Below are 12,283 nucleotides of genomic sequence, written 5' to 3'. Positions count from 1 at the left end.
GCCTCGTAATTAGCCTTAAGACCAGCTATAAAGATAAACATAGATATTATCATTATCATCAACATATGGTGCATGTGTTTAACCTTTAAGCTATGTAGGGATGCAAATGTAGTCGAAGCTAAGTAGCTAAGCTAATGCTAACACGTTCAGTGTTCAGAATCAAAACATCTCTAAAAATTACCTGTTTTCTCAAACGTCGTCGCCGTTCCCTGTGACAACCATGAAGACAGATAGATAATCACAGAAGAGCTCATCTGAAGAGCAAATGTCCAATAAGGTTCCTGTTTTTGTTTGCCATGTCCTTCCAGGGCTCAGTAGGAAAAAGTCTGAATATATGGAATGAAACTTTGAATAGATGGAATGAAAATCTGAACATTCTATATTCCGACTTTCATTATATATATATATCAACTTTCATTATATATATATATCAACTTTCATTATATATATATATCAACTTTCATTATATATATATCAAGTTTCATTATATATATATATCAACTTTCATTATATATATATCAACTTTCATTATATATATATATCAACTTTCATTATATATATATCGACTTTCATTATATATATATCAAGTTTCATTATATATATATCGACTTTCATTATATATATATCAAGTTTCATTATATATATATCAAGTTTCATTATATATATATCAAGTTTCATTATATATATATCGACTTTCATTATATATATATCAAGTTTCATTATATATATATCGACTTTCATTATATATATATCAACTTTCATTATATATATATCAAGTTTCATTATATATATATCAAGTTTCATTATATATATATCGACTTTCATTATATATATAATTTCCTAAACGGCATGCCATATATATATATATATATATATATATCTTGTAACTGTAAGTAGGCAACACTCCAAAGATTTATCCAAATGGTAGTTTAAGTGTACTGAAACATGTCACTGATCTAGGATGAAGAGGATGAAACTGTGTCTGCTGCCTTTACAGAGGGGGATCCAGAAAGGCATATGGAGGTATGTTACGGATAGTTCTCTTCTCATTCAGACTTTGGGTGGAATATAGAGTGTGACATTTAGCCTACACTGAAGTATTGCACATTCTCATCCCTTTTAACAGAGCATGGCTGGACAGCAGCAGGATGGTCCCTCATCATCCACTGCACAGACTGACACAGTGAGATGGATGTTCAGGAAACACCAGAGGTTCATTCTGTGGAATTCATGTGCAACTGTATAATTTAATGTCCTTTATATATTCCCAGTTATCAGTAAAACGGATTTACAAACTGCATTTGCTGAGAAAAATCCAAAAAACAGATTAGGAGGGCAGATCTGGAAATTGAAATACTGGAGCACAAGTTAGAGGTGGGTGATGGTCACAGGTGAATTTTGTTAACTATTGGAACATGAACTGAACTATCTCTTTTATTTGTAGGAAATAAAGAAGACCAAATGAAATGTGTATCATGTCTTTATTTGCTGTGGTGGTGATGATGGTGACTTAAACTCTAAAGTGATTATTGCATACGGTGTCTCTGACTGCTCTGCTGTCCTGGATAGCTGCAGGTGGATGGGCTCATCATCTGGGTCTTCAGTTTGTAGGGCAGGGTGTTGCTCTCCTCTAATAGTGGTAATATTATGAAGAACAACACATGCCACAGTAATATCACAGGCCCTCTTAGGGGTCACCCTGAGGAGACGTAGGCGCTGGAAACGGGCTTTCAGCAGGCCTATGGTCATCTCCACCTGGGCTCTGGTCCTGCAGTGAGTCCAGTTGAAGTTCTGTTGGGGGCCTGGTTCAGGGTCAGGGTATGAGGTCATCAGCCTGGGTTGGCATGGTAACCCAGCAGAAGGCCATCAAACTCTCCTGTAATGTATAGTGGATACATCAGAGTATATTAAAGGAGGGAGACAAGAGAATTCTATTGTGAAAATCTTTAGGCTGCTGACCACGCTGCAGTCTGTTGCTCAGGTTAGACTCTCCATAAATCCTGGAGTCATGAACAGACCCAGACCACGTGGCCTCCACATTAGAAATGATGTATGCAGCATCACATATGATCTGGACAGTGCAGAATGACAGATGTTGAACTATGATGCAGTCTTTAACATTCAGAAACAGTAGTCAGTCTACCTGTAGCCTACCTGCACATTTATGCTGTGAATGGACTTCCTATTCATGATGTGAGGGAGCTGTGATGGGGATGTGTGTGCATCTATGCAGCCAGTCACACTGGGAAATCCTAAAAGAAATTAAAATGACTAATCCCAGTCTGAGGTTGCAGCACAATGTCATTAACAGAATATGATTTAAAATGAATTTAACAGATCTCTACATCATTCACCTGCAATCCCATGCACAATGAGTAAAAGTCGTTTCAGAGCCAGGAAAACTTTTCTGACTGTCCTGCATACAGTTGTCTTACTCTGCATCTCCGACATCATATAAAAACTTTCATTTGCAAAGAACCACAGCGCAACACACAATATCTGCTGGATGTGAGAGCATGACTGGTTGGTAATGTAAATGTAAGGACGGATTAGGTTGTTTATGTAGATTATGGACTTGAAATGATTACGAAATGGTACCGCTCAAAGCGATAATTGTCCGGAAATGCGAGAACATTTATGCTCGGTCTGATAACAATCTACAGACGAATATTTAATTATCTGTGCAGTAATGCTGCTCCTTTATCCACTGGATCGTTAATAAAAGCTGTTCTACGCCAAAACTCGCTCGCTTACTGACTGAATGAATGAGGAAATGAAACAGCGTGTGTGGCTGAAAGAGGGCGGAGACGGAGAGAAACTCGAGGTTTTCTCAGATAAGCCTGCTGGCGAGCAGGTTAGAGTCATAGAGTCTGTTACTGCGGTAACTGACCGAGAGTTGAAGTTACCCCTCTTTGTGAAACAGGCTCGAGTTACCCCGCATTCCCTGGTTAGAGTTACCTCGCTTCGTGAAATGGAAAACTCTGAGTTTCCCTCATTTCAGGGTTAACAAACTCAGAGTTTTCACTAAACCTGCTTCGTGAAATAGGCCCCTGGTCATGGATGACAAACTAAGTCTGTTCCCAGAAGGAGTGGTAATGAAATTTCTTTGGTGGGATGAACAAAAAAAGGTATTTGTTCACTCCTGATGGATGATGATGCAATCGCAACGATTGGTGGAGTTGTCGGCGTGGCTTAGTGAACTCAGCCATCTGTCTGCCCAGCGTAGCACAGTCCATTCTTCACACACACGCAATGACAACATTTTATTAGGTGATAAACAAGCTTTTCGCAGCGTTTGACTGGAGATTTCCTGCAGAGAGGCATGGAGCACTCATGCTGGTCAGATTAGTTTCTGAGTGGGTTTAGATTCATGCATCACACACAAATTGTCCCCAGACGATCCAGTTGCATATTTTTGAGACGTCATAGACACCGGACCAGGACGTTAACCTACATAATTCATTGTTTCCAAGAAGCTGATTTATATAAAAATGATACAACACTGATTTCCATGAGATTTCAGGTAAAATGAAGGAGGAACCATGAACACAAATCACCTGTACAGCATTTTATTAGGTCACCCTGTCATTGTTTAAACATTTGGAGTTGATAGTAGAAACTGATCAATGTGTCTGACAATACTTTATTAAATCAGTGTCTTTCTGTTTCCGCCTTGACAGACTGAAGGCTGGACTGCTGGAAACCGCTCATCTTGACTGCTCCTATGCTTGTCTGGTTTCCAGGGAAGGTCCAGTCTATCTATAAATGGCCTTTTGTTCTCCGGCTGCACCTTCACCCCACTCCTGTGAACGTGTTATTTCAGGCACACCTGAAGAGATTTGCGTCAATTTTGCTCAAGCTTTTACTCGGTCAATGAATTTGTAACAACGGTCAAACCTGTAGTGGCAGGTTTTCTTCTTTCATCCTTCCTGGTGTGGTGTGTGTGGTATGTGAGCAGGTGATGCCAATCTGAAATCACCAGACGAGATTCACATGCAGGTGGGCGTGATCGGCTGCAGTTGCCTTCCTCCTCCAAAAAAAAGCCAGACACAGAGCACTACTAGATGCTGGATTGTTGAACAACCGCAGTCAGTTTACTGATCCCTGTTCTGGCCATGTCTTTTGTATGTACCTCAGCTAACTGCTGTTTTTTGTGCTCTACTTTTGAATGATCCATTTGCTCGTAAATTCTTCACCTGGATTCTCTGTTCTCCACTGTCAGTCTAGACCCTCTCGGGTCACCACCCGAAAATCACCACTGGCTTCAGTGCCTGCCTCACCTCTGTCATTCACCACTCCACACACCACCTCTATCTGCATCGTCCTTCTCTGCTTCCCCTCGTGCCTGTCGTCAGCTAAGTTCCATGCTCACTCCGAGTCCAGCCACAGTTTAGTTGTGTCGGTCTGTAGGTGTATGTCCTTGTGAGTGTTTAAATCCAGTGTCCTGTTCTGCTGTTTTGACATCGAGTAATATTCCTGGTAATTAGTATTCTCCTTTATAATTTTTGTAACTCGGTTCAACCTACTACCCAGGTCAGTTGTTCTCTTTCTTTGTTTTGAGACGAAGGGTGTTGTGTACCAGTTTTTCCCCCCATCAGTCCCACTGGGGTCTCCGTTAGCTTCACTTGCGGCAACTGCTTCTCAGTTCCGCGGGTTTTAAGTAATACTTCCAGATGTAGGTTTTTTTCTGGTGATTTTTGTACATTTATGTTTTACTCCAAATGTCTGTCTGCTGTGTCCCTATACCAGTATTATAACAGAACTAATAGAATCAAGCGGCCAAAAGTCACTGTGACTTCATGCATGTTTTTGGCTGTACCTGCAGAATTCATACGTTAATTAGACACACTTGTCTACCAGGATAAAATGACAAAGTGAAAGGATTTTATATCAAAAAGGTCAACATTAGAATTCATTGTGACCACATCATGTTCTGCAAAAACACTTTTCTGGCCATTATACAACACCAAAACTTATCAACAGAAGAGGAAAATATGATCATGTTAATCATTTTCTGCCTGCATGGTGGTATTATTGTAATCATGAATTATCTGGACTTTCTTTCCAACGTACTTCAGTATTGCAGCCTCTACTTGCCTAAATTCTGCTTTCCTGCAGCGAGGCTTTTAAGCTACATTCCATGTCAAAGCAATTACAAACACCTGTAACTAGTTGGTTTAACTTACACTAAATCAGTAGATGAAACTCCATCATAGTTTCTGTTAAGGTTTGACTGCTGTCTCAGCAGGTAAACTGTCATATCAGACACTCAAGGGCAGAGATTTGGATGTTTTGATTCTTCCTTTCCCCCTGTCTACCTGATCTACAGGATGCATTTAAAACAGAGCCCTGTGAAGGCCTGGTCATTTTTCTTTGCAAGTGCATCAGTTTGGCTGCCATATTACTTTTAAAGTTATGTATTGTGTTTGGAGGATTGGAGAGTTCCTCAGTTTGATTACAATTAATGTTTCCACTGGAATCTAATGTCACACATAATCAACTCTGAGCAGGAGCAGATAGAAGGCCTAAGGGCAGCCGAGGTGTTACCATCTGAGACAGGACTGGTTGACCTGCTTGTACAAACCCAATTCCAATGAAGTTGGGACGTTGTCCATCCATCCATCCATCCATCCATCCTCTATACACCGCTTTATCCTCACTAGGGTCGTGGGGGGTGCTGGAGCCTATCCCAGCTGACTCGGGTGAAGGCAGGGGACACCCTGGACAGGGCGCCAGTCTGTCGCAGGGCGACATATACAGACAGACAATCACACACACATTCACACCTACGGGCAATTTAGAGTACTCAATTAACCTCAGCATATTTTTGGACTGTGGGAGGAAGCCGGAGTACCCGGAGAAAACCCACGCGTGCACAGGGAGAACATGCAAACTCCATGCAGAAAGATCCCAGTCCTAGGCCGGGATTTGAACTGGGGATCTTCTTGCTGCAAGGCGAAAACGCTAACCACTCCCACACTGTGCAGCCCCAAGTCAAAATATGTTTTATAATTTATATTTTGCAGCCCATACCGGGAAATCAACATACAAAATTCTGATTATCAGAATATGACTTGGAAAACTTTTCAAATCAATACTGAGTGTGACTATGCTTTCTTTTTAAACACCACAAGCTGCTTTCTGTACACATACACTCAGTTTTTCAAGGTGCTTGGTCAGTATGGTGTTTCTGCCACAGTTCTCTTGTGAACTGAAGCTGTTTCAGTGTCTCTTGTCTCGTCATGAAACCCAAGTCTCATGAACATGATGGGGCCATACTGGTCATAGCAGGACACTGGGCTTTACTTGCCACTGATTATAGTACTATGAGTCAAGCTGGACAGTTAGGTTTGGTGTCACGGTGGTTAATGTATTACTGACACCAAGCAAAAACCTTGATGGAAGATCATGCATAAAGGCCTCTACACACTGTGCGATTTTAACAGTCTTACAAGTTCACAGCGTGCTACACTGTACAACAGGAATCTAATAATCTTTGGGTGCAACGTAAAATTTGCTCTGTGCAGAGTGCATGATGAAAATGCAAGTTGAATCTCAGCCTATGATGTACGTGAGTTGATGTGAATCCACAAGAATAAAATATCATGTTTGTTTCTTTTGCTTTATTGTCATGAGATCAAAAGTACAGTTATGAAATGTGAAGCTCTCTTTTAACCAAATTGCTGTTTTTGCCAAAACTATCACCACATCCCCAACCATAACAAGCTATTTTTGTAGCATTACCAAAACAAAGCTTAGCTATAGCACCAGCAGATGATAAAATTCACATCGATGAGCTACAACATCACAACCACTGACAAATGAAGTACATAACATTGATCATCTCATCACAATGCAATGTTCTGCTGGAAAACCTTGGATCCTGGCAATCATGTGGATTCTACTTTGTCCAGTACTTACTGTGAAGCTCTTTGAATGTGAGAATGATTATTCACAACATGCTCAAGTTCATGTATTCATATAGAATATTTATCATATGACTTATGTCAGTTTTTGACTGATCAAAATGATGTAATTTTTAATGTCATGTCCATGTGGAATTTACAACAGCACCTGCGAACAATTCAGGCAAGTTGATACTGCTCAGATTTTTTTAAATATTATTTTTAGCCTGAGGTGCATTTATATGCTGTTCAAAATTCAAAGAAGTTAAATTAAGTCATGGATTAGGGTCAAGGTTGCCTGAGGTGTAGTGTGACTCTACTGCACACATTCAATATCTGATCTTCCAGTTATTACAAAAAGTGAAAGAGCACCCTCTGTGTATCACCATACATGATGATATTGTCAGAGGTCTAATTTTAGGCTGTTATGCACTACAGAGAAAGTCAAAGATTAGATTACAGGATTGTCACAACATGGAAAATACATAAATCTGCCCCTCTATGATGTGCATAAGGAAACAAGTTTTTTTTGTTGTTTGTCTTTTTTTAAACATTCCATTTGAGTCACTTGTCCCTTTTCTCTCCACTGGCTGGTTTCTGGTTATTCAAGTAAGTTAATGGTTGATCAGTTAAGAACTTTACAGCATGAAACCTGCATGAACTTTCACTGAACACATCTTTGTTCGTAAAATCTTGACTTTTCCAGAGCAATCTGACCTTTTGACAAAGACTGCAGACGGTAATGGAGAAATGTGGAACTGAACATTTGCTGTTCTTAGTGTGTTTCAGGAAAAAATAAATCTATTTTATTGACATAACATTTTAATGTACTTCCAGAGCACTGTTTTCAGAAGATAGAGCTATGTTTAGACAATCTTGCAATTGAGCTTAATTCCATTTTTGTTTTCATTTATTTGTGCAGACAGAACATTTCCACAGAGATCATATCACACAAGTTAAATACAGTGCCTTTGATACACATTGATTCTATAGTTTCATTTACAGACGCTGATTTCCAAAGCAACGTACATCTGAGAGTAGATACAACACAAGCAAAGATCTAGTCAGGAGAAAACAACTTGGACAAGCATTAAAGAAGATAATAAAAAGAAAATATTTGTATTTTTTTCTCTGTAATAGAGAGGAACAACACAAACAATAAAAGCACATGGAAAAATTTTAGCGCAGCAGCTTAGCACATGTGCCTTTCTTTGTACAGGATTGACAGTAATATTCGTTCATTTCACCGAATCAGTTCCTATAGTCTCAATAGAATCAGTTGTATATTTAACTTTAAATGATAAAAGATCAGTGCCCTGTAAAAAAATGGATTTTTTGTTCCTCAGCCAACTGCTGGATAATGTGATACTCATGCTGTCCAGGATGGGGTCCAGTTCGTAACTTTTTATTTTTAAGCTTCTCCCAGTAATGGCTCCAGTTTCCATCACTGTCTGCACCAAAACCAAACACACGGACCTTGGAACACAAAAATGAACATACAATAACTAACAAATCTGCTGCATTATGTAGGACACACCTATTTTATGAATATTTAACATTTCACTTCTGTAATCAAACTACACATACAACAGTGACATGTGGATGAGTCATAGCATTCATATGAAACTGCCTATCAAGCAGCCTATCATCTTGAATAAGAATAGGCAATCAGATAAGCCTCATGTCGGTCAAATCAGGAAGACTATCACAAACATATCTTGTTGCTTATTTTTGTGCACTTATACAAAAACTGAAAACTTTGTAGACTTCACAATTAAGAGAAATTAGAAATGAACTTACCTGATCACAGATGTGCAGCGCAAGAACCAAAGCCATAAAGCCAGTGGATGGATACCCGCCCTTTTTATCCAGCCAGATGTCATGAACATACCTCATGAAGGCTGGATTGACCACCATTACCTGTTAGGAATCTGAATTAATGTTTCACCTTATTTGTATCTATCATTACTTTTGCAGACAGCTCACTGCTGAATGCAGTGAACATAATACTCACCAAATCCTTGTTAGCTTGAACCTTGGATTTTACTGCCGCATATGATCTAGAAACAGCATGAAATGACAAAATCAAATGAACTACTTGATAAAATATTGTTGTGGACATTCCAAAAGAAAGCTAAACAATCGCAATGTGAAAGCAGACTTCAGGAGATTGTTCTACTCCCTCAGTCTTTGACAAACTTTGTTAACATTTGAAGTAGGTTATGAGATTTCACTTCATTCATGAACTCTATGAACCCTTGGCAATTTTCTTAGTGATTTCACTACTTTAATGTTTAAGCTTGCATTGTGTTGTCTGTTTTTCTGTTTCACTTTATCTTTCCCTGAATAACCTAGTCTTAAAAAAGCCTTTATATGAACAATAGAAATCATATTTACAAGGAAACGGTTATGTTGTCACATGTATTAAAACGTTTTGAAGAATAAGAAACTAAATGTTGACCATCTACTAAAGAATAAGGAAGAGAAATCATGATATGGTTTCATTCATTATGTCTTAATGCCTGTTTGTTAGATTACACTGAACACATCTTCATATAAATGGGGACAAATCATATGCATTGAAAGAATAAAAATATGACTCACTTTCCAGTAAATCCTGTTGTGAAGGCCATGATGAGCCACTCAAGATCCAGTATCTTAAATGGAAATAGCACAAGATGAGTGGTGTTGTCTAAATCCACGGCACTCTCTGGATACATGACACGATGAGTTGTTCTGGTCCCAACATCTTCCTCATAGCCGTTGATACGACCAGAGTTCATTCTAAGGAGTACACACCAGAATACTTCTTATGTCACTTTTTTTGCAGAAATATTTGGACGAAAGAAGATTTCTCTGAGCTTAATATTTACCTTATGACGACATCATGGAAATCTATCAGAGGTCCGTAGTGTGATCGCTGTAAATTAACAGAATTTCCCACCACAGCACAAGTCCTGCAGCGGTCAGGGCTGGGTTCTGTTAGATCTGGAGTTGGTGGGAACATCTGAAACAGCCTCTCTACTGTTGTTTTATAGGTGCTGAAGCTGCGCCTTTCATTCTGTAAGCGCTGACAGAAATACCAGACATACTCTGTTGTTAAATCAGTTATCATTTGCATTTTGTGAGCAAACAGGCATACAAGAACATTGTATTTCTACTTCTCTTTTACCAATGAGAATCAGTTGCTAGTTCTGGGCTCCTGCTGGAGCTGGTTTGGAGTTGGTTCAACTTGCAAACCCTCTAAGAACCTGCTGCTTTTCCACAGGTTAGACACTTGTTGGTGCGGAAAATACACCTTCTCGCCTACTAGGAGGTGGATGATGTCCCTCCTCATCCATATGTATGAGAATGAGTTAAATCAGAGTCTTTATGGAGTCACACCATTCCATATCTGTTCAAAGACTGGTGTCTTCATTGAACTTTTGCTGAGGACCACAGTACAAGGAGAAAGTTTGTCTGTCCCAAGACAAAAACATTTTCTCGATAAAGTATGCCGGCCCGCGGGCGGGCCGTTTTGATATCGGCATACGCTTTTTTAAAAATAGAATGACACCGCAAACGCGATTATACAAACACTATACACACATAGAAAGCTGAGATTCTCATGAATCCGCCGGTATAAACCACTTTCAGATGTGATTACCACAGTGGGTAATATAAACACATTTGTCCAACAAACAACAAGTCACGTAAAGGTGTACAGCTCACCTGTGGACGCACTTTGGACGCTCGTTTCTGGTCAGAAATGAAGATAATCCACAAAAACCGGCCAGAACCCAAGCTTAGCCATCCAGAGAAAACAATCCAGTATAATACTTTGTCCAAAACATGTCTCGAAATAAGTAAAAAATCCAGAAATCGATGCGCGTGCACGCGGCGCATGGTGGCGCTGTGCGTTTCATATTCAGTGCATTTTTGTAAATAAGTTTATCAAACATGCTTGTATTTCCTTTGTTCGGCATTCAAAATGGATACTGAAGGCTTCTCTTCCGCTTCAAACCGAACTTCAACCAATCAAGTGACTCGGTTCCGCCTTCCACGGCGAAACAGCCAACCGTGGCCGAGTCTGACAGATTTGGACTACATCACTGATTGACTTATTTCTCAGCAAATCACGTCGGAGGAAATGTTAGATTGACAGGCCTGGTAGCCAATGAGCTTGCTGAATGGCTTGAATATAAATCCCGCCTCTGCCAGTGGGTTTATTCACCTTATTCAGGAAGTGAGGCAGGACGGCGCCATTTTTGAGATCGACTTCCGGTTGACCGTCTTCGCACTACAACAACATCGAGTCCTCTCGCTACTGTAGCTACTTTTAACTGTTCTTTTAAGCGATTTTAACATGTGTGGCATCAATTGTGCTGTCCGTGGGTGCCACAACAACTGGGGAAAAATGAAGCTTTCTCTCTCAGAATTGTTTAGAGCATGGAAAGGTTAGATCTGAATGCTGCGGACCAGCTCATGGCTATGTAAACACACAGCTTGCATCGGCCACTGTCAGCGCAGCTACAGCGATTCTACCAAAGTTCAGTTTCCACTAAAGACCAAGCTGTGCCATCAGTGAGGTAAAAATATGCTCTCTGCTATTTTGAAACGTTGTTATGACTGCGGTTTGGTCAGAATCAGTTTTTTGTTGCTCCAGGGAATTAGCATTAGCTTGTGACAGGGCTAATAACACAGTAAACCGCAGGAGCTGTTTCAGATATGACAATAACAACCTCCGTTTGCACAACCACATCATATATACATGAATCAAATAAAGTTTTATTCAAATAAACATACCTTCCATAATATCGCAGCAGCGTGACTGCAGGACCATCCCAACCCAACGATACAGGAGCATCCTGTGGTCTCCACCGCTTCATCAGCTGTCACCAACACCCACCATGTGTGAGGAGGTACTAGCCTGACTCGGGCTGACATTAGCTTTAAGAAACGTATATTCCCGTTCTTGATGTAACAGAACAACGCCGACTTTACCACTGTGCAAATATTGATAGGCTTCAGTGCTGTTATAATTCCTCATAGCCGAGCGATAAACGCAAAAAGACAACACGAAATACTTAAAAATATCACCATACACACGTGGACAAAATTGTTGGTACCCCTCAGTTAAAGAAGGAAAAACCCACAATTCTCACTGAAATCACTTGAAACTCACAAAAGTAACAATAAATAAAAATTTATTGAAAATTAAATAATCAAAAACAGCCATTACTTTTGAATTGTTGATTAACATAATTATTTAAAAAAACAAACTAATGAAACAGGCCTGGACAAAAATGATGGTACCTCTATAAAAGATTGAAAACTATTTGACCAGAGTGACATGATTAACTCAGGTGTGTCATTTAATTGACATCACAGGTGTTTCC

The 12,283-nt window shown here is 39.7% G+C and overlaps 1 protein-coding gene across 1 annotated transcript in view; it reads right to left on the bottom strand.

Annotated features, from left to right (window-relative positions):
* LOC127536027 (CMP-N-acetylneuraminate-beta-galactosamide-alpha-2,3-sialyltransferase 1-like) overlaps nt 1-12,283 on the bottom strand; it is a 34,790-nt gene that overhangs the window by 19,864 nt on the left and 2,643 nt on the right. The window contains exons 2-3 of the mRNA XM_051955227.1: nt 9,779-9,975; nt 9,510-9,689 (exon numbers count right to left, since the gene is read on the bottom strand). Of these exons, the coding sequence (XP_051811187.1) occupies nt 9,510-9,689; nt 9,779-9,975 (377 nt within the window). The remainder of the gene's footprint in view (nt 1-9,509; nt 9,690-9,778; nt 9,976-12,283) is intronic.

The sequence above is a fragment of the Acanthochromis polyacanthus genome, chromosome 11 (genome assembly GCF_021347895.1).
Source record: "Acanthochromis polyacanthus isolate Apoly-LR-REF ecotype Palm Island chromosome 11, KAUST_Apoly_ChrSc, whole genome shotgun sequence".
In the NCBI taxonomy this organism is placed as follows: domain Eukaryota; kingdom Metazoa; phylum Chordata; class Actinopteri; family Pomacentridae; genus Acanthochromis; species Acanthochromis polyacanthus.
This window is presented reverse-complemented; position numbering and strand designations above follow the sequence as displayed.